Source organism: Haemorhous mexicanus, chromosome 19, assembly GCF_027477595.1.
Source record: "Haemorhous mexicanus isolate bHaeMex1 chromosome 19, bHaeMex1.pri, whole genome shotgun sequence".
Classification (NCBI taxonomy): Eukaryota; Metazoa; Chordata; class Aves; order Passeriformes; family Fringillidae; genus Haemorhous; species Haemorhous mexicanus.
Genome location: NC_082359.1, coordinates 3,747,016 through 3,769,293, shown reverse-complemented (window position 1 = coordinate 3,769,293; position 22,278 = coordinate 3,747,016). Strand labels below are relative to the sequence as shown.

At 48.0% G+C, this 22,278-nt stretch overlaps 2 protein-coding genes across 5 annotated transcripts in view; both read right to left on the bottom strand.

Annotated features, from left to right (window-relative positions):
• Nucleotides 1-22,278, bottom strand: part of PXN (paxillin) — a 48,114-nt gene that overhangs the window by 5,047 nt on the left and 20,789 nt on the right. For 2 of the 3 annotated variants that reach the window (XM_059863078.1, XM_059863079.1), the window contains exons 2-10: nt 15,860-16,086; nt 15,287-15,402; nt 13,259-13,398; nt 12,682-12,883; nt 12,101-12,236; nt 1,930-2,100; nt 1,412-1,585; nt 796-877; nt 283-431 (exon numbers count right to left, since the gene is read on the bottom strand). In XM_059863078.1, the coding sequence (XP_059719061.1) occupies nt 283-431; nt 796-877; nt 1,412-1,585; nt 1,930-2,100; nt 12,101-12,236; nt 12,682-12,883; nt 13,259-13,398; nt 15,287-15,402; nt 15,860-16,086 (1,397 nt within the window). Of the gene's footprint in view, nt 1-282; nt 432-795; nt 878-1,411; nt 1,586-1,929; nt 2,101-12,100; nt 12,237-12,681; nt 12,884-13,258; nt 13,399-15,286; nt 15,403-15,859; nt 16,087-17,950; nt 18,189-22,278 lie in introns of those variants that run through there. The other variant, XM_059863077.1, reaches the window with a different exon arrangement.
• On the bottom strand, nt 2,520-12,093 carry LOC132336023 (autism susceptibility gene 2 protein-like). Of its 2 annotated transcripts, XM_059863075.1 has the most exons (4): nt 6,902-12,093; nt 5,835-6,101; nt 4,895-5,302; nt 2,520-4,312 (listed from the first exon to the last, which is right to left on the bottom strand). In XM_059863075.1, exons 1-4 carry the CDS (start codon nt 8,021-8,023, stop codon nt 4,139-4,141), a joined length of 1,971 nt encoding a protein of 656 aa, XP_059719058.1. In that variant the 5' UTR covers nt 8,024-12,093; the 3' UTR covers nt 2,520-4,138. The 2 variants fall into 2 exon arrangements, with proteins under 2 accessions (XP_059719058.1, XP_059719059.1); XM_059863076.1 differs by having other exon boundaries at nt 5,835-7,041.

Genomic DNA, 22,278 nt, shown 5'->3' with positions numbered 1-22,278 from the left:
CTTAGCTTTTAATTATTTAAAGGTCACAGAAAATATCTCTATCTGTAAGCTGCTGCAGAAGCCCATAGTTAAAGCTGGGAACAGAAAGAGCAAACCAACTCCAAAGTTTAATATAAACAGACAGAGAACAAGATGATGTTTTGCTGCTGGCATGTTTTTATGTTGTGGGGCTGGCTGCCCTTCACGACCCCACAGACACCTTACCCCAATATGGGACCAGATGCCTCAGGGTGGAAACAAGAGGGGTCATACAGCAGCAGCAAAGGACCTTGGGTTTCTTACCCGACAGACAAAGCACTCGGGGTGCCACAGGGTGTTCAAGGCAGAGATGTAGTTTTCCAGGATAGCCCGGGCACAGCCTCCACACTTGGGAGCAAACATATCAAAGTAGTCCTTGCGGCAATAGGCTTTGCCATCCTTCTCATGAAATCCTGCCAGAAGAGAGGAGAGGCAAAGGGATCAGCTCCTCATCCTCACCTGTGGCCACACAACCTGTGCAGGGTAACCCATGTGGGTAGGATCATCCTTCCTCCTGCTAAAACATAGAGCAGCTAGAGCTGTTTCTTGTTCCGTTCCCTTCCCATCCCAGCAGAGGCATGTTCTTCCTCCCCAGGGAGAAGCATTATTACTGGCATCATCCTTCCCCCACAAACAGCTCCCTTGGAACTCCAGTAGCTCCCCTGTGATGCCTCAGGCTGTACCCCGGAAGCAGCTCTGCCTCACTCCCTCATCTTGCAGTTCAGAGGGGAGATCCCTCTGAACTTTCCCCTTTCCCCTTGCATAAACCAGCAATACCTTCAGGTCCAAAGAAAGCTCCACACTGAGCACAGAAAAAGTGTTCAGGGTGCCATGTCCTGTCCAAAGCCGTCACCACTTTCTGTTGAGAAGAAAACACAAAGTGCAGGTCGTGTAAATGACTTGGAGGTGAGTAAGGGGGGCTAGAGAGAGGACACAGGAATGTTGGTGCTGACAAGAGCAAGCATTAAAATAGACTGTCCTTTAGAGAGCAGAGTCAATTTGCCCCTGCCTCTGGCTCGCTCAGACTTTCCCGCTGCACACTTTTTTTACCCTAAAAGGATCTTAGGCACTGCTTCCTCCCTTACACAGGGCCCCATTCAGCCCTAAGGACCAGCATTGGTGCCTGTTACCACAGGCTACCAACAACAAAAGCTGAGGAATGATGGAGCAATGTGGGGTTCTGAAGGAACTCCAGCAGAGGTAAGAGGGACCAGCTCCACTCACTAGTGTAAGAATTTGACTGTGCCAAGTTGTTTCCCTTTCAAAGGAAGGACAGAACAACTACAGAAATCCCAGAACAAAACCTTCCACCCAGGATACATGGGTGAAGTGGAATTTTAACACCTAGGCCTGCAGCAACTTGCCAGCACCGTGACTCCCCCAAGGAACTCACATCAAGGATGGGCCCATTGCAGTAGTAGCAGCGAGGAGAGAAGAGGTTGTGATAGTCCTTCTCGCAGTAGGGCTGCCCATCCCGCTCAAAGAAGTTCCGAGAGCCGATCTCCTCCTGGCAGTGGGTGCAGACGAAGTGCTCAGGGTGCCAGGTTTTCCCCATGGCTGTAACTACCTGTTGGGAAAACAGATTTTGGGGAACAACTCTATCTCTCCCTCCCCTAGACCACATGACAAGATACCAGCTGGAGGTCAGCAAGAATGACAAGTTCTACTACTCAAGTGAGCCCTGGACTGGGGTAGCATGAAAACTGAATTACCTATCATCTCAGGAGAGGGCAGTCCCTCAGGGGCAGGGTAGAGGTCACTGGAGGAGCTTACAGCGTACCTAGCCAGTGGATAAATAGAGTACTTCAGTTTCTCCAGCATCTCCAGTCTCTCCAGCCTCACGAAACAGCCCTCCCCGTTACTCCCAGCTGCAGCCCAAGGTTCAGCAATGAGGCAGCACCTTCAACTCACCTGCCCAGCAATAGGCTTCTTGCAGGCTCCACAGACACCTTTGGCAACTGTAGCTACACCCAGTTTATTCAGGTCAGACTGAAGACTTCCCAGCATGGTATCCAGCTGACTGCCAGGCTTGGAGGCTGTGGATGGAGGGGAGCTGCTCCCAGCTTTTCCCTGCGCCATGAACTGCAGGTAAGACAAAACAAATACTGTAAGGTGAATGGTGCTATGCTTATCAGATAAATGCCTGCTGTTGCTGCCAGTGACTCCTCTGCAGAGACAGACAGGAGTCAGCTACACTCTCTGAAGAAGCTGGTGAGAGCTGGGAACAAGTACACACATGTATTCTGACCATGCAGAGACAAGCAGAGAACTGATGTATGTAACAGCAGAGCTGTGAACTGAGAATTTGATTTTCTTTCACTGCACATACAGCAAGTCACCAGCACATCCCAGGCACTCAGTACACTGCTCTCTAAGCCTCTGCCAAAAATCTCCCTTTACCTCATCAGTTCCTGGCCAGCTGACAAAGCAGACACCATCCAGAGGGCCCCTTCTCCTTGACCTCTCTCCATTCCTATGCTCTTGCTCTCAGTTGTCTCTCCTTTCTGATAGACATGCTCTTCTCTCCCTCATCTCATCTCCCTTTCAGCTAGAAATTTTTCTCCCTTTGCACCACCATCTGCACATCTGTTTGCCAAGTCTCTCTCTCACTCTCAGGTGGTTCTCACCCCATGCCTGACCTAAGCAACTGGAAGCAGGAAGGAAGTAACTCCCTCCCAGCTGGCTGCTGTTTACCTACAGAGAGGGCAGTGCATCCCCAGCAGACGGGGCTGCTAGGTGTATTGTAGTTGGAAATGCACCAGTGGGGGGAAGGGGATTTGGATGCTTGTCTCAGAGGCCGTTTCTAAACTCACACCACCGCAGCACACACGGCTTGGAAAGCCTTCCAGAGGAGGGGAGAAATGTTTTACTGAGGTTCATAACTTTATAAACAAAGTGTTATGTTCTCCTTGGCCACCACAGCCCCCTTTACAGACAAATCCCAGCAAGCAAATAAGAGATTATTTTAGCTGACTTGGCACTGCCATAGCTACTGTCAGGTTTAGGGACACACAAAGAAGTTGGGTTTAGAGCACATTTTCTTTTACTAAGAGAGTAAATTAAAAGACACAAAATCTTTGTCTATCAACAACACACCAGCCTGCTGCCAGCATAGCCAAAGGAGCAGGGACATGCTGAAGTGTTCCAAGCCTTGGCAGACCCTGCCCTTCCAGCCACAGGAGGAGCTCTATTCCCTGTCCTGCAGCTGCTTGTCCTTGCAGCTGACCAGTTTATTCAATGATAAATCCTGGTTTCTGCTCGTTCGTATAAACAAACATTCTCATGACATACATGAATTTAGCTGCTTTTACACACACATCCACACACTCCCCAGCCTTGCCTCACACGCAGCATGACTCCCAGTGGATCCTAACACACAGCTGTTCCCCTTCTCTCTCAACTTACCTCTCCTAGTCCAGCAGCACAGAGCAGCCCCATCACACCCCAGTATCCTCAGCCTAAAACAAACCCTTCACCACACAACACACATTTGCTACCAAAACCATTACAGTGACTGCCTCCAAAGCACACACACAACTGCAAGGATACTCTCACAGAGAGAGATAGCTGGTGTTTGGAGACAAAGCCTGTCCAGAGCCCCAGGATAAAGCCCAGGCTTCCTGCATGGCGCAGCAGGAAGAAAAGGGCTGCTCTGTGTGGAAAGAATCACAGCTTCTCTTGCTCTAGCCATGGGCTATGGCCACGCAGGGCAGGCACAGATGCCACACACAAGTGATAAATACCATCCAGGGAGAAAGGAGATGAGATGAATTCAACATGTAGCAACAGAGGACTTCACCCTTGTAGTGACCTGGAGGGACCACACAGTCCTGCCAGTCACAGCTGACCCCAGAGCAGGTACAAACACCTGTGCACACCTCCATTTCCAGCTGGCCTGCCCATCCAGCCCTCTTGACAGCTCACAAATGAGCCCCCACCTGAAAGAGGTTTGTTTCCATCTCCTGTACATAATGCATGCTGTTTGTAGGGGGCACTCAGCACATCATCCTCATGCAAAGGCCCCTCAAACTCCCACCCTTCACCCCGAGATCTGCCATCACTCAAGTTCAGAACAGAGCTCTATGACTAGCAAACCATGCAATACAGGATATTATCCACATTAACAGTGCTGGGAGCTGCAGGAGCAGATCCCAGCACACTCATCAGCCAGAAGAGCACACACCATGCTGAGGAAACAGAAAGGGGATCCTGCCTTGTCAGGGGCTGTCAGGCCCTGGGGTGCAGGAGCAGCCAACAGACTGGCACTGTGGACTAGGGGAGGAGCAGAGGTCACCTGGAAAGTACAACAGGTCAAGATGCAGAGATGTTTCTTGCTCACTGTTTTAGAGCTGCCTGTACACTAACACTGCACTGCACATATATGTTAAGACTCCCCACCAGCCCTTCCCTGGCAGGAGATGCAGAATCCAGGTCTTGACCATGCCATCTCCTCCCCCAAATCCACTCACACAGTGGACACCTGCTTAAAAGGGCAAACAGAGGAAGGACTGCTGAGTTGCTCCTTCCAGTATGCATGTTCTGCCATCTTTTACTCCCCCCACTTCAGAGAGATTGTGGCAGGGAGAGCTCCAGGATGTGTTTCAGAGTTACCTTCTTAATCTCAGAGGGAAATGAGAGTCCCTGTTGCATCAAGTGCCCGTCAGGACACACAGGACCCACATATCCCAAGTTATTGCACAGACATGTACTGTGCAGTACTACAGCTGGGATTAGATATTGTCCATGAGTCCTCCCTCCCACCCAGCAGTTCATAACAGCCTTTACCTGAACATGTATCTACTGAGCTGTCAAATTACAAGCAGTAGTTGGATTGGAAAATACTGCTAAAAACACAAATCAGAATAGAGAAGCCTGCCTGCATTTTTGGGAAGAAAACTTCATCTTCAGTCTGACAGCCAACAGAGACAACTGCCTTGGTGCTAGGAGTCCAGGTCTGGGGAGAACAGGAATGTTTGGGATCTTCATTAGGAGGGGTACCCACAACAGAAACCTCATGATAATCATTATCAGAAGCTTCCCACTGGAAGAGAGGCTGGGGAGCCAAGCTGAAGGAAGAGGAAGAGACTGGACTAGGAGCTGGGGTAGATGACACATGGGAAGGCTGAGGTGGGAGTGAGAGAAGAGGTGCAGGGCCAGAGGCAGGAGAAGCAGCAGCATTAGCAGGGACTATCTTTGCAGGTTCTTTGGAAGGCTGGAGCTGGGAAGAGACTGGAACAGAGATTGTCCTCCTGGAGAGGAGCGGGGATTCTGGAGGAAAAACCACCTAGAAAGACACAGAGGAAGAAGAAAGGTGAATAAATCCAAAGAGGAACCAACAAGCACTTCCTTTAACAGGAAGGCTGGCTGCTACCAGGATGTTTATCTAAGGGGGAAAAGCAGCAAGGAAAAGGGAGCTACAAAAGGGGCTGCTCTTTGTAGCTTAAGGAAAGAGCACCATTTTACTCATCCCCAGGAAGCCCTGCACAGGTACAGCACTGGACAAAACAAAGCATGCCTGTGTATCAGGTTTTCCAGTGGGGTTTTAAAAATAATCCTCACATGGACATTTGAGATGTGATAGCAGCAGACTGCATGAACAGATACCATAAGCAGCTCCCTCAGATCCCACCCCAGTTCTTAAACATCCAGAACTAGGACCCTGTGCTGCTTTCCCTCTCAGGCCAGACATGGGTGAATAGTTACTTCTTCATTTTGTATTGTTCAGGATGCTCAGAAACTCAATCTGCACCTCCACACAATGCGATCTGGACAGAGGGACATGCTGGAATTTCCCAGCATGTGACCCTGCTTTCTACCTTCTCTACTTGCTGTTCACCACTCTGCTCTTCCCCCCGGGGCCTGGCAGTGACAATGACCCCCTCTGTCAGCCAGGCATCCTGGCTTTGCCACTCTTCCTGCTCCTGGTTATCGATGCCCAGTCTGTCCTGAAGCTCCTCAATCATGCGATCCTGGGACTCAGTCTTGTGGAATATGGCAGGACCTAGTTTACGCCTTGGAGAGAGGTCCCGAGACATTGGATGCACATTCGCAGTCTCTTTTGTCCTCTTGATTAAAGATTTTATCTAAATGACAAAGGCAATAGTATCAGCAGAGAAGAGCAAAGTCAGAGCAAGCCCCAAGATGCAACAGCACAAACTCAAAGACATTAGTGACAATTGTGAGCAGGAAGAGTGATGGCATTTATTCCACAATGCCAAAATTCCTCTTGGCACAGCCCAGAACAGTGACTCAGTGCAAGGAAAAACCCTGTAAGGATAATCACAGCGGCCAAAAATAACTGTCTAGAAAAGGAAGGCAAAGATTAACCAGTGGGAAGCCAAGATAGGAGGTGCAGCATGAGCACTCCACTGAGCCTTACAGAAACCTCAGCATCACAAGGGCACAGAACTGCGCCTCTGTGTTTGCCCTTGACAGGCACAAGGCTCTTGGTCAGAGATGTCTGATGCACAAAGTGTACTTCCAGCATGGAAAGGAACACTGACAGCTTCAGTAATGAGACCTAAAATGGTAGACAGAGCAGAGGAGCTGCCATCCCAATCAGGAGCATGAAACAGCCCTTTCAGCTTTTTGGAGGTCTCTGTGGACTGAGCCTTACCCTAGTTAGGTAATAGAAGTCCATTTCACAAGGAAGTCCCTACAAACTGCCATGTTCTGTGCTGCTGAACCACATGCAGGAGAGACCACAAGATAAAGCTGGGGGTTGTGAAGCCCTGTGAGATGCAGCTGTCAGTGACACTGCTCACAGCTCGTGCTGTTAGTGGGGTGAGCCCAGGCACACTCACTGCATGCACACACTGTTAGTGTGCTGGCAGAACAGTCCTGGCTAGGACTCGCCCTACTCCTACATTCACTCAGTGCCTGCCTGGCCTGATGCAGAAATCCTCTCAATGGGTGGTTTGGAGACACATGGCAGATGCAATTCAGCCTTCCCAAAGGTTTCAGGAGATTCCGGAGTGACTGCAGAGCTTCTGAATTGCTCCTTTTCCTGGTCTCCTCTGGCCTTGTTCGTGTTAGCAGTACCTGCCTTCCTAAGAGTTCTGTCTCTGCCCTGCCTCTTCTCGCCCAGATCAGGACAGTGGTATACCTTGGTTTCATGTGGCACTTCAGCTTTTAGCTCCTGTCCTTGCTTCACTACAAAGCCCAACTGGTTTTTAGTGTCTGGGAAGACATCCCACCGATCCAGGGCAACAACAGAAGGTTCATTAACAGAATCCAAAACATTGTCATTCTTTGCATGCACCTCTGGCACATGTGCAGGCAGCTCCAGGGGCCACAGCTCATCTAAAGCTGTTTCCACACTTCTGCCCCGGGAGGAAAGAGCTGAGTTCTCCCTGAGTGCTCCCTGATGATGCAGGTCCTTGGGTATCTGCCCCTTCTTTGAAATGGGTACACTTGAAATTTTGGGGTCAGTTCTCTGCTCCTTCTTCTCAGTCTCTTTTGCCACGTCATCCCCTAAGCCCTGTGCCTCCACATTAGCAGACCTACAGAGAAGCTTCACACTGGAAGCTGGTGCAGCCTGGGAAGTATTTCTGGAAGAGTCAGGCTTTCTGTTCAGCTGAGCTAAACTGGCAGAGGCCACTTGCTCCCCACGAGTAGCAAAACCAGAGGAGCTCCGTGGTGGGGGCACAGGGACAGTTTGTGCTAAATGGAGCACAGGTGGAGGGGCAGCAGGGTGCCCTGACAAAGGCAGAACTGCAGTGTCACTGCCTTCCTCAAGGCAGGTGTCTGCTGAGGGGACAGATGTTGGCACTGTTGAGTCCCCAGTGTGACTTGCAGAAGGGTGTTTGGAATGGGACAGCACTGTTAAACTGTGAGGAGTGTTGCTGGAGTCTGCATTTGCTGAAGTGGGAAGCGGTTCTAGGGAAGATTCAGAAATCAGAGACATAGTGGAACTAGTCTGCAAAAGAAGAGATAGAAGGAATAAGGAGAGAAAAAGATAATGACAGAGATAAGGAGAAGGAAAAAAAGGCACAGAATTAAGCATTATTCATGACTCCCAAATCAAAAAGCCGTGTTGACCCAAATCCTTACTTCCAAGAGTAAGGAAGAAAAATGAGACACCAAAGAGCAGAACCAGTATGACATTGTACCAATCTTCACGAGTTCTACAGCCATTGGGATCCTTTTCCTGGGCCTTCCTCCTCAGTGACAGCTCAATGTTCACCTGCAGCTGTGATGGGGCCATGGCATGGTCACTGCCACTGCTGGGAAGCCAGCTCCAAACCCAGGAGTGTCTTAACTGTGAATAAAGGTCACGTAAACTTACTCACAGTCAGACATGTAAATTTTGTATTCCAAAGCTGCAAAAAATTCAATCAATGAATAGAACAAAGCATGACATTTTCTTCTTGATACACTTAATAAAATGCTCCAGTTGGCTGAGTTCATGGCAATGAAAACAAAGCTTCAGGGCATTCCCAGCAAGAGCAGATGACATGGGCTTTGTTGTATTCACATCACTAATCTCACCTTGGAAGTGACACACACTGAATCTATACAAGCCTGTCAGTCATTCCATGCCCTTGTGAGCATTGCGTAGGTGGCAGATTAGCCTCTTTCCCTTAGGCCAAAGACTCCACATTGACATTGTAATAAAATCAGTATTAATTTTGATCCAAAAAAATTCTAAGAAGAGCAATTAATACATAGGTTTTGGTTTTCCTTGACTTACAGGATCTTTTGAAAACAAAAGATCATGGGTCCTTCTTTCCCCACTTCCAGTGGTTCCTGACTAAACTCTAGGAGACAAAGTATTACTACTCCTTTTTCTTAGAAAGGGAGACTCAGAACAGCGATTTGGACAAGCTCACACAGCAGGTCAACCTAAGACCAAGACTGTGCCTTCTCAGTTTTAAAAATGTACCCACAAAGGATTTCCAAATCCAAGAACTCTCAAGACCTGCTCTGACTCTTCGTCATATTTTCCAGAGAAGCCTAAAGAAGTCAGATGCTTACGCTCTGAGGTGGAAGGACACATAATTTCCTAAGCCCTAAGTATGCTACCTCAGTCTCCATTTACCTTTCTGAGATACTTATCATGAAAAAAACTACATAATTAAAATAAAAACCAGATCATGCACAAAACCTGTCAGTAAATGGAAGAATAATAACCTTCAGCTGACCTGAGCTCCTGCAATGTTAAGGGCCAGGAGCTGGCACACATGCACACGCTTGCAAAGTCACACCAGTAGTGCTACAAGGAGACTGTTCTCAGAAGGGAAAGAGCAATTAGAGACCAAATTTCATTACAGATTGCTCTTCCCTTCGAGTAGCACAGCCAGGCTACTGTGACCACAGTCACAGCTGAGAGGAAAATGACTAGCCAGTATATTAAAATGAGGGAATAACCCAATATGCCCTCTCCCTGAATTTTGCCTAAGCTGGGTACACCTGTAAAAGTAACCTGGTTTGATGTTGGGCTTCACATTTGATTTCCAGACTTCCTAAAATGAAGTCAGTCACTTTCAAGGCAAGAGTAACGTTTTGCTCAAACAGTATTTTCAACATACTGAAACCATACTAATTCCAAAATAAGAGCAATGGGTGAGCATTCAACAGTAACAGAACAGTTAACTACAAGTATCCAGCTATGCAGTAAACAGGCATCACATTACACAGAAATGGCAGAGGGTAAAAAAACAAGTGCATTAAGTAATCTCAGTGCCTGATGACCGATTAACCAGATAACCAAAATCAAATGGATACTGTAAGCAAAAACAAGGGGCAACAAATTAGGGTGAGCAAAATATAATAAAAAGGTAATGTATCATCACCTTTTACTGAGGGGTACAAGGTAAATCAAGCACCAGTGCCCTCCACTCCTCCCATCCTCATCTATTGCAACTTCTATTAATTCCAACTAATTACACATTATATTTGGGTTTTTATCCTATATCCTGCAGTCACACACAGGTCTGATACTCCAACAGCAGCCTTTCGTATTCCACCTTCACAAGGACTCCCGTTGTCTCCCTTATATTCTGACACTGGTACAGACTAGAATACATTTTTACAGCCAAGTTAACAGCCCCAGCTGGCACAAACAAAACGGGTATAACCCAAAAAAAAAACAAAAAAACAACTGAAGGGAAAATGAAGCAACCTGGACAAAAGGAGAATAGGAAAGTAACTTAAAAACAGTCAATGACATCATTAACAAAAGGGAAATGATCACAGAAGCCATGTTCCTTGTACTCCAGAAAGAATGTTTAGGCACAGATGAGCTCAATGCTTCACAAAAATACCAATGCTGTGCTTAATAAAGCCCAAATCTTAAGATCTTTCTGCATTTCAATTTGGTCTCCGAGGTCAACTGAAAACTAAGCCAGGAAGGCAGGTGGTGTTAGTCACAGCAGCTCATCTCTGTCACCCAGGTTTTAGTGGACATTGGAGCTTTAGAATCTTCTCAAGAGTGCAAAGTACTGAACACCTACACTTAAAAATGTCCACTCCCTGTATCTCATCAAAGAAACCTGTGCTGGGCAAGGTCATTCTCAGCTGCCAAGAGCTCACCTGGGAGCAAAGGCTGGGCCACACCCTGAGCTAGTTTCTGATAAAAGCAGCAGAGGCACAAGGCCAAGTGCTCAGCTCCCCCAGCACATGGAAGGAGCAGGGCACAGAATGCCAGAAACACAAGTGGGAACTCTCTCCAGCTTCACAACACTGCAGGGGTTCAACCAGGCCAAAAAGAGCTTGTGGCTATCCTGCACCACACCTTAGGACCTCAGAAGGAGAAAAAAGGCAACACTAAGGTGTCAATATTTGCAACTGACTAAACACAAGCTAAAGTAAGTCTAGAGAAAACACTGAGGAACTCACAGAGTCTCACTGATTTAGGTGCATGTGCCAGGAATGGCAGAGTGAACTCTATTCCAGCAAAGACGAGGCAAGTGAAGCTTCTCAGAACACGTGTGCCCAGTGCTAGATTCTGAACTCACACACTTGTCACAACTCTGGCTATTGTACTGATCTCCATGGGACCCACCAAGCACAGAAAGAACAGCAAAAGCTGTCACTACATGTTCTGTACCTCTCCTCACAAAACACTACTCAGCTCTGGCTGTCCCACCTAATGTCATCTAGGAGGGGATGGAGTTCAGCACAGACAAGAAATCTCAAGCATCCAGCAGAATCTTCCATATAGGAATAAAACAGAGTTAGGAACCGATTTAGGATTAGAAAGCAGATAGGTATGTAAAAAAGGCAAACCTAACAAAGAGATTATCCAGTAAATTTGCTTTCTCCACCTCTCTCAGAAGAAATCCAAGTCAATAATTCAGTAAAACTACAAGCAAAGCAGCTGAAAGTAGAAAGTGAGAAAGTATTTTTCATTTTGCCATGAGTATGGGTAAACGAAATCCCATGAGAACAACCTCCACAGTTCACCATCTAGGGCAGGAGTGGTAACACACCCACATGAATAAAGAAAAAGTTATTCAAGTACATATGCTGACACTGAATAGTACTTGCTGTCCTTTGCCCCCACAAGAAACTGAAACTTTAATCCCATATTGAGGTGAATAAGAGATTTTGTTTTAAGACAAAACCTTTGAAATCTCCTTGTGTCTGATGTAAATGCTTCAGTGCTCACACCAAATGCCTGGAATATCCATTCTCCTCAAGGAAAGCACATCAGGGTAAAAACACACTCCAGAGAGGAGTCATCCCACAGAACAGAAGGGCCTGGTCTCTGTCAGAAAGCAGAGTGATGTCCCATGCCTCTCTCCTTCTCATTAAGTTGCAGCACAGCAAAATATTTCACTCTACCGAGCAGTAACAAAGCTCATTATCTTTGGCAAACAGACAAACTGCAGAACTGAAGGAAAAACAGATCCCAGAACTGCCTTACCCTGCCAGTGATGACAATTTATAGCAGTCAAGGACACCTACAGCCCCACTCAGAAAGCACAAATACACCACAGGAAGTTTATCAGAGCAAATGTGAGAGGTAAAGGAGGCATTCTGGAGACCAACCAAGGTCAGCAAATGTGGTTAACAGTAAGAGAGACTGGGGTGGGTAGAGACCACCAAGATGAAGCATTAAGCTGCCACGACAGGGTACCTTGAAGTCAGAGAGAGATGCCATCAGCTCATCCAGTTCTCGTGTAGCTGAAGAAGCAGAAATTCGGGTCTGCTGCTGACTGGCAGTGACACGCTGGGGGCTGCTCACCTCGCCCTGGCTCACAGTGATTGCAGGCCTGGCCAGGGGGAAACATTAAAATGAAATTTTAAGAAGAGTGTGTTTAAACATAGGAGGGCACTCCTAGACTGAAGTCCCACTGTTCCCTCAAGTAAGCACAGCCCAACCTGGCCCAGCTTCCCCAGCACGTGCAGACCCTGCCTCACAAGTGCACTCACATCCCATCCGCTAAGAAACAGATGATGTCTGAACATTCATTTTGTATTTGTGGTCAGCTGTAAATCTGAGCTTGAACAGTCTACCTCTAATGGATGACTTATGCATTTTTCCATCCAGAAGTAGATTACAAAGCTCCAGTACCCGCCTGACTTCTGACCCTTTAGACAAAGCCCATCTTCCATCCATCACTCCCCTGCAGCAGCTGCCCCTACACTACAGTCATCATTCCCCCAGGAGCCCATCCCACCCCCACCCAAGCCTGCAACCAGCACAACATTACTCACACTGGACTTGGCACAGAGCTCTCCAGCTCATCCAGCAGGCTCTCCACACTGGGACGCACATCTTCAATCCCACGTGCACCATTTCGCTTTGGCTTTTCTTTTGTCGGGGGTGCAGCCTTCCCTCCCCCTGAGCTGCTGTTCTCTGGGACCACATAGTGAGGGCCAGCCACGTTGGGCAGTGATGGGCTTCTGCCAGCCTCATCTGAAGAAAGGGGAGCAGAAAAGAGCCATTCAGAGCCCCATTCCACACACACACATCTGCTAATCACAGGCAAGTACAAAACATTGTCAGAAATCTTGTGGAACATCCATCTTTGAGGACATAAAAAACTAAACAGTGCAAGGGCCTGAGCAACCTAAACTAACTTCGAAACTTTAGTTAGAGGTAGTTTTGAAGTTGGCCTTGCTTTGAGCAGGGTGCTACAGCTCAGACCTCTGGAGATCCCATCCTCACTAAATGAATCTTTGATTAAAGGCTGGAGGGGTCTCCCTCACTAAGGATGTTGGAAAGAAAATACAAGCTACTATTCTGAGAATCAAATTATCCACTCATATCAAATATCTTCCTATTCCTTACCTGCTGTGAAGCCACTGGCAGGGGTATGTTGAACAGCATTCAGTTCCAGAAGGAGTCTGTCCAGTTCTGAGAGGTTGCTGCCCAGAGAGGAGCTGGTCATTGTGGGAGATGGTTCCGCAGACTTCTGCTTGTTTGGGAAACTGAAGATAAAGGGGAAATGTGAAACTTCTGCATCAAGATACAGCAGAAGGATGGAGGGAAACTCATTAGGTTCCCAAAGTTTACACATGTGCTGTGGTCTTTTCAGGCTGATGCTTTTAGCTCTGGGGGTACAGAAGACACATGCTTTGTGACATGACTAAACACAGCCACTGCTATTCTTGTAAATTACAAAATTAGTGTTGATGGCCAGGGCCTCTGATTTTAGGACTATGTGCTGCCCAGCCCTGTAGGAAAGAGTTAACTGTCTGTAGATCCAAAATGCACAGAACAGCAGCAGAACCATTAGCTCATGTATGGGAAAATGACTTGTTTCTGCTGACACCACACCAAGCAGCAACATCCTCCTCCCTGAGCGAGGGAATGCAGGGCTAGCACAGCCTGGAAGCAGAGGCAAAGCATGAGCCTCAGGTTAGAAGCAGAAACTGAGAAGCAGTAGGATATGTTATAGCCTCTTCCAACACTCAAGGTCTCCCCAAGTCCTCACACCTTTAATTTGGGGAACTCTAATCAATTCATAAGAAAGTAACTTGGTATTATTTTCTACTGTGTTAAACACACATGTACGTATAAACCACTGGCTGTAATTACTGCTAGTCTTATACGGGTGATATCATTCACCACACAGAACTGCAAACTGTTCCAAAGCAGAACTTCACCTCAATGCAGTGATTTTTATAGTGGTTACACTGTAGTAACAGTCTTTCCATTGTCAATGGCAGGAACACTTTCTTCTCCTGCTTTTACAAATGAAGAAATAACTTTTAATGCTCTAGAGGTTCTTATTTTATCAAAAAGATATTTTCCAAATCCAAAATGGGAACTTCTGCCTTGTGCACAGGACCACATTATGCTCAAAAAGTTAGCATCTAGCAGGTTAAGGACTCTGACACCTGTAACACCAGTGACAATTATGAATTCAATAAGGGCAGTTATCCTTCTCTTCGGGTTGAAAAACAAGATCCACAACTGCAATCTGAGGAGAACATACTTCATGCTGAACCAACACACCAGCTACAACTCACACCAGAACCAAGCCATGGCAGAGCCTTGTTCAAGAGGACTTAAGGCTCTAATTACCTTAATTTAATACTAATTGCATGCAGTCATCTGAAAAAATTACAATTACTGTCTCCACTGGACCACCTTTGGCTAGGCTGCCCAGAGAGGAGCAGAGCTCTAACCAGAATTAGTTCTGGTTGGAAGGAACTTCCTGCTCAGCAGAAAGAGCTGGCATGGTTAAATTATGACTCCAAAGAAACACCAGTTTCCAAAGTGTAAGAAGGTGCCTGGGACGAATTTCTGACAGCCTCTGCATCACTCATCCCTATGTCAGCAGAAAGGTCTGTCCTACTGTGCAGGCTGCTCCTCCAGCCTCTCAGAGTGAGAGCAGCTGCCTTCGCAAGCGTGAACTTGTTATCTATCAATCGCCTACTGAGATGGAAGTTTTAAGAAGCTTAAATTTACCTGAAAACTCAAGTCCCTGCACAACACTCCAGGCCACAAGTACTGAGTTCCCAGAGAAAAATAACCCTAAGGCCATCCACCTCCTGAAGAACTTTTGTGCTCTTTAGCAGAGGGGTGGATTTGTCACTTGTGTCTGGATCATATCCTTCCCAACACAATCCAGATCCTGCTGTGTCTGATGGATCCTTAACCTCCTGCAGCTGAGCAAGCCCAAGGGTCAGGTCAAAGTCTGAAGTGAGTATGAAAGTTACAGTGGCATGTTACAAAAGAGGCAATCAAAACTGACACAAAGCAATGTAACACACACGGAGAGCAGTGTTTGTTTCCACTTATAGAAGGCAGCTTGACCCTCAGCAAGCTCAAGTTGTGAGTCAGGCTTATCTCTTAAAAGGGACAGGATACCTGTAGACGTGCTCCTCTTCACTGGCACGGGGAGTAGGAGAGTTGAGCCCGTCTCTAGGAACAGAGGCACTGGAGCTTTTGGCACTAGAGCTGTATATAGGAGACTGGGACTGAGGCTGTGGAAACAAGATTTGCATTGGAAACAGAGAATACCAAACAAATATGTACACTGCTGCATTACAAACCCATGCATTGACAAGGCAGAACAAAAAAAATTATCTGCTCTTTAGTCAAGCCAGTCTCTATCAGATGAGCTACACCAGGAACAGTTTTCCCCTTACTTCAGACCCGCCTATGAGTCACAGCTTTGTGCTGGAAACCCCCAGTCTGCCTTCCACAGGCTCAAGACAGATGACTAACACTAATCTCATCACACCACCATTTTGTCAGCACAATGACGATGGCTTTCAAATTCTTTTTTGCCATTTGCTCCAACCAGTTAATTCTAATAAAAACTCCCAGCTCCCCCCCTTTCCCTGCTCCATAGCCAAATTCATCTTCACTTCTCCCTATTTCCTCCTCCTTACTTTGCTGAGAGATCCTGCACTTGCAAACAAGCACACACCCACTCACCTGCTGGTGGCCGTATCTGGGTGTGCTGGGCTGCCACTGCTCTAAGGGGTCGACCACGGTGCCATTCAGGGCGTCGTTGGACGGCGGCGGGGGCACCGGGGGTGGCACAGCAATCTCCTGGTACGTGTGGTTTCCAGTTGGGTAGGAGTAAGGAGTTTCCTCCGTGAGAAATACTGGTCGCTTGGAGATATGTGAGGTGGTTGATTCCAGGTCTGCCAGTAAGGCGTCTGCAGGAAAGCAAAAAAAACCCAACAAAATGGTAAAAGCCTGGACTAGAGCTTTGTCTCTTTCTTCTCATTTAATGTATCTGTGTCAGAAGTTTTTTGGGAGGAATTTTCATCTTAGGTAATCTACCAAATGCCTTGAAAAACACTACTGCTGCTCAGGAATGAACGAGTTAATCAAACTTCTACTACAAAGAAAACACCAAGATGTAGCAGAGCAGCCAGAAAAGCTGTGTTAGTCTCAGATTTTTGCCTTAACTGGAAAAACACCCAACAACAGGAGCCCAGAGTCTCACTGTACCCTGCAGAAGTGCAACCTAGGCAAGCCTGTCCAGAGATCTACTCCAACAGGATATTGACACAGACTAATTACAGGCCCCACATCATCACAGAGCCATTTACTGTGGCCGCAGGCACCGCTTTCTGCAGGAAACAAGATCTCAGGAGGTGTTTTCTCCAGAGCCAAAAGTAGTGGAAGAAGCATGAAATGTTCAGATCAGTCCATCAGGGTAGCAGAAGGATGTATTGTAGTTCTCCTGACAAAAATCCTCTCAGTACATCATACAAACAGTTAACAAGTTTCCAGAGGCTGCCAGGTAAACGCCATTCCTTCTGGAAACAATTCTTAATTAGATGGGTGGAGACTGCTCACAAATTCCTCAAGAGAAGGAAAACCTCCACCAGCTAGAAACAGTCACTCATGCCAGGCAGAGGACTCACATCACACAGTTAGCACTACTCAAAAATCTCACAGTCCCACCAGAGATTAGGCATAAAATGGCATTCCCAGCCTTCTGGATTTCTCTCTGCAAATGTATCCTCTGCCCATCCCCAACCCTGCACTCCTCTGGGGTGACTCAAAGGCAAATCCTGACCTGCTGGACCTTCCAGGCCATGTGCCCACCCTGCAGAGCCCACTGCAGTTCCTGTGGGGGAAACTCCAGTGAGCTCCTGCAGGTCTGTGCTGCGCTCACTTTCCAAAGAAAGCCTCCCTGGCCACGTGCCCAGCTTTCCACTGGAGCAGCAGCACCAGTGCACACCTCTGCAAGGCTGTTAGACAGGAGTCAGTTCACTGGAGACATCAGCACTCTCCATGTAACAACACCAGGACACACCCGGCAGGTCCCTTTGGAGATGTGGAATTCAGCCAGAAAACAGGAAGGCACTTCAGCAGAACTGGGAGGGGACACTCTGTGAACCCCCCTGGATCTCCCTTCCCCCTGCACAGACCCAGCTGTCCTCAGAGAGACTCAGCAGACCCCTTCTCCTGCACACAGCAGGTACTTGACACTCAGGTTTGGGGCACAGGGGCTCAGCCCGAGTGTGGTCACCCTGCAGTGTCCTCCACCAGGTCACAAGGAGCTGGTGGCACCAGAATAGCAACCAAGCAACTGCTCACACTAATGGCTGCCCACAGCTCCCCGGGCAGCACCTGCCAGCCCTGAGCCACTTCCTGAGCACAGCACTCCACAGCAGCCAATGCACTTAGCAAGCCTTCAGGAAAATGTATTGGAAGAGGACAGTATCATTGCATTACAAGATGAGGGAGGTGCTGCTTTTACATTCACTCTTTTCAAAAAACCAAAGCATCACAAAAGAAAATATAAGCAGTCCTGCACTCAGAGAGCAGAATACAGCCATTAGCAAATTAAATGCTGTGTTAAATTATTTCTATCCACCTTCCATTTAGTTAAAAAGATGCTCTGAACCATTAAAGTCACAGGATCTATCTTCCTAAAGGGACCAAAATATCCCAGAAGCAGATTCCCCGAAGGGAGACAAGTATTCCGCAGCTGGGGAAAAATGAACTGAATTTTCTTTTCAAGCAAAAGAACAGCTGGTGGATTGCAGAGTGAAAGGCACATACCTCCAGGGAACTGCCGACGAACCGCAATTCCTACAGTCAGGCAGGTCCTATGACTGGAGGTTTCAGGCACACTACCTCCCAGAGAAGGGCTTGCCGAGAAGGAGTGGTTTTTGCTTCTCCCCTCCAATGACAAAAGCAATTCAAACTCCACCAGGAAGTAAAAATCCCGTGAGGGTGTTGGGCTCCTCCGGCCCTGCAGAGGGGACGCAAACCATTTTTCCATCCTCCACCTCCAGCCCTCAGCGCAGGACCGGCAGCCGTAACCATCTCGCCACAGACACTCCCCGGCTCGGCTCCTCTCCGTGCTGATGACCCATGGGACAGACACCCAGGGCCTTCTGCTGATGGCACACAGTGAGCTCGGCTACACGCACCCCTTCACTTTTACAGGTCTGCGGAAGGAGGGAGCTCTGGAATTACCAGGGGCACTGAGCCCCATGGCTGTGAAGGAGTTAAGATTAATGATTAACCGCCCCCATGCCCTCCCCCTTCCTGACTTGAGCAAACAAGGCAAAGCCGAGGAACGGAAAGAGGAGGGAGGAGAAAAGGCCGGAGAGGAATTACTCGGTTACTCAAACTAAACTCCAACTTTACAACTGATATCGAAGCTGCTGCACGAAGGCACCACCCCGAGCCGGCGGGACAGGAAAGGCGCTCACACGCCGGTCTCCCGATGCAAAAGGACTTCTCCCAGTGCTTGCTCGCCCCCAAGTCCTGCAATGCCCTGTCCTCCCTCCCCTGCGCCCTGGCGCTCCAAGCTCACAGCCATGACAGAGGGAAGGTCTTCCCCATTTGCGTCCCTCCCCGTCGCTTTCCCGGATCCAATCTCATCAGCAACCACAGCTCCCTGAAACTCTGCTGAAATGGGAAATTGTGCCCGTTTAAAGGGCCCAGCAGCAGAACGTCCCCGGCGAGGGCAGGATGAGAGGGGCAAGGGCACCGTCCCACCCTACGGACATCACCCTGCCAGAGGGAAGCGACACCCCAGCCCACAGGCACGGCTGCTGGTCGCTCCCCGGAGGTCAGCCCAAGGGGTTCCAGAGCGTGACTTGAGGCTATTGTTCAAAACCCAACCAAAAAATTAACCAAAGGGATTAACATTTTGTTTTCCATTAAGCACTTCATCCCAAGAGGTCCCAAAGCACCGTGCTTTCATTTAGGATTTGTACAACTACCAGAAGACAATATGAAATAAGAGATGAGGGGAAAGAATGGAGATTTATTAATAGAAAAAGATGCATCACTCTCTCTTTTGCAAAAGGGACCAGCATCTGTAACCTGATGAACTGTGACAGGGATGCTGTGCCTTGTGCTGCCCCTCTCATCACAGCACTGAGTTCACAACAGTGACTGCTCCTTAAATGGAATATTAAATGCTTAAATAGAAATATTAAAGTCTCGATCGATTTGCTGGGTAATGAAGTGTTCCTGCCCAAGGTGACTCCGGAGAGACAGTGCTGCAGGACGTGTGAATCAGCCGGTTGGTCCCCACAGCCCGCAGGAAGCAGCTGACTGGGACAGCGCAAGGCAGTGACTCGGGCCAGTGCCCACCGGCACCATCCATCAGAGGGCACCACCAACACCCTCACAGGGACAGCGACGAAACGCACGGCAGTGCCCAGCCTGGCAGTGCCTTCACCTCACCTTTCAGCCCCGCCAGAGCCGGGAGCCTGTCCCTGTTTCAGGCACACACAGACTCCCGGCGGTGCCACGTGTGCTGCAGCTCCCCACGGAGACGCGCATCTCCAGAGCAGCTACGGCCCAGCACTCGGAAACAAGCACACGCACTGACCTCACCACAGCCTCACCGCTGCCCCAAACACTCTCTGGAACACCACAGACACAGCTCTAGGAGGCAGAACCTCCCAAGGATGAAGACCAGACATTTAGGTATCTCAAGAGAACAGATTTAACCATTTTGTAGGAGTAAAGTAAACCAGAGTTATAACGGACCTTCAAACCATTGCTCCTCCCCAGGATCACCTCTCTCTCCACTCTCATGACTACAACAAGCCACAAACACAACCTACAGACAAAATGTCAACTCAGAGACATGTGCATGGAGCAGAATCACTCCAGTTTCCAAAGACTCCATAGGGGTCAGCTATCTATGGGCTGTGCATACAGGAATCTGTATTTTCCACTCCATTCACAGAGTGCTTCTCAGGAGAGTGCAAAAGGGACACCTGCTGTAACACCACCAACCTGGACACTCCTGCTTATCATGGCTACTCTGGAGCAGTTACACAGCCAAGAAAACCCTAACTCCCTGTGCACAGCAGCACAGAGCACCTCAGCATGAGCACAGCTGGTCCTCCACAGGCTCAGGTAACCTGGCCAACCACCAGGTAAATCTGTGTAAAAACATGAAACAGAAGGACAGAGACTTCCTCCCCTCCACTGGACAACCCAAAAATTACACAATCAATTGAAATCACATTTAGTCCTGAGTGCTACTCAAACCACATCCTCCCCACTATGGGAGGACTGCTGTTTGAATTCAGGTGGGTTTTCTACAAAGATTCTCCTGTGGAGGTTGGACAGTTAAAGAATGATGCCACATCGGACACTTTTACCACTAAAAAGCACTCCAAGACACCTGGAGGTCCAGGGATATTAGTCTGCTCCTCACTCCCTTTTCTCACTTTTGCCAAGATCATTATTAAGAGGTCCCTGGTATTCTGGTCTACAAATCCCCCACACCTCTCTGCACATTAGTTAGGTATGTACAAGCAGCCCTTTAATACCAACTGCTTTGCTTCAAGGTAATTCCCAGCAAAAGCAAAGCTCTGCTGGTCATTTCAACAGCTCAGGACAAGAACTCTCACGATGATGTCCAGTGCATTGAACCACTCACAAAACATCCCTTCTACCACCAAAGCAGCAAGGTAGAAGAGCAGGACAAATCCTTAGGCTGAGCCCCATTTACCAGGTCAAGCTGCAAGTGCACATTCCTCGGCTATCTCCCCAGCCCACAGCCCCGTGGGCCCAGAAGAGCTCAGGCATTCCAGGGGCTCCAGGGCAGGCTCCATCGGCATCGCTGCGTGTCAGCACTCGCTGGCCTGCAGATGCAGCATCCTGCAGCACACGGCCTCTGAGCAGCCAGGGGCACATTCTTCAGCTTCCCACAGCCCAGGTCTGTCTGACACAGCAGTAACACCAGCCCAGGGAGCACAGCACTGCTCTACAGTCTGCAACAGCAATGGGTCACACCGGGGCCCCTTTGTACTGACGCACACAGCAACACCCCTTTCTAGGAATTTGAGCTGGACCCCGCTCCTTTGAATAGGTAAACTGAAGTTACTAAAAAGAAAAATATATATTTTTATATATTTAGATGTATCTTCCCATGCATATCAAAGCATTCTTTGTGCACTTCCCCTTTCCTGTGCATCTCGAAAATGCTCTTGGATTAAGGTGACACAGTGAAGCAGAACACATCATGGACTAATTCTGAAAAAACCTACACGACAAGGCATCGACAAATTCACATTTGCCAACTGACATCAAGCAGCTTTTCAATGCTAATTCTTCCTCAAGCAGTAAATTATTTCCCGCTATTCATAAGCGGTTTAGAATTTATCTTTTTCTTTTTTTTTTTAAGTGAGGCAATTTAGAGAAATCTAAATTTGCTTTCCTCTGGAGAAAGGATTTCCATATGCAGTTCATCTCTCTCAACAACTGAGGATTATTAAGCCATGCTGACACAGCAAATCACAGCATTATCAAGACAGTGAGTAGATCAAAAGGATGGTGGTCAATTTTCTTCCACATCTCATCTACTGCTGGGGAGGAAATGGAAGCATAACTGAAGCAAGATACTTCAAATGCCTCAGATATCAGCCTTTCATTTTCAACAGCTGAAAGCCACATCTGCACATATATCAAACCACACACTGCCTGTAGCTCTGCTTCTTGCATGAGACATCTGGAAAGTGAGTAGCACTGGAGACAGGATTCCTCACCCAGCCAGCACACAGCAAATGCTTTCAGCCACAGAGTCCCATCTCCCCCAGCATCTCTGGTGCCACACGTCCCTGACAGCCCAGACACAACACACGGGGGAAATCAGGATGAGATGTCTGAGCACCAATACAGAATTTCCTCTGCTGCAGCTGCACACAACAGGTATCTGCACCTCCCCTATTTCCCCCCCTGCCTCTGTTTACCCAAATAAGTAGAAGTGATGCAAGTTTTCCTGGTTTAGGCAGCAGAAGATTCCTGGAGGACTGGCAAATAGAAATCAAAATGAAGATAGCCCTAAGGGCAGCTCTCAATGAGATGAGAGATGGACTTTATATGCTAATCATGTCTCATGTCTCACTTGG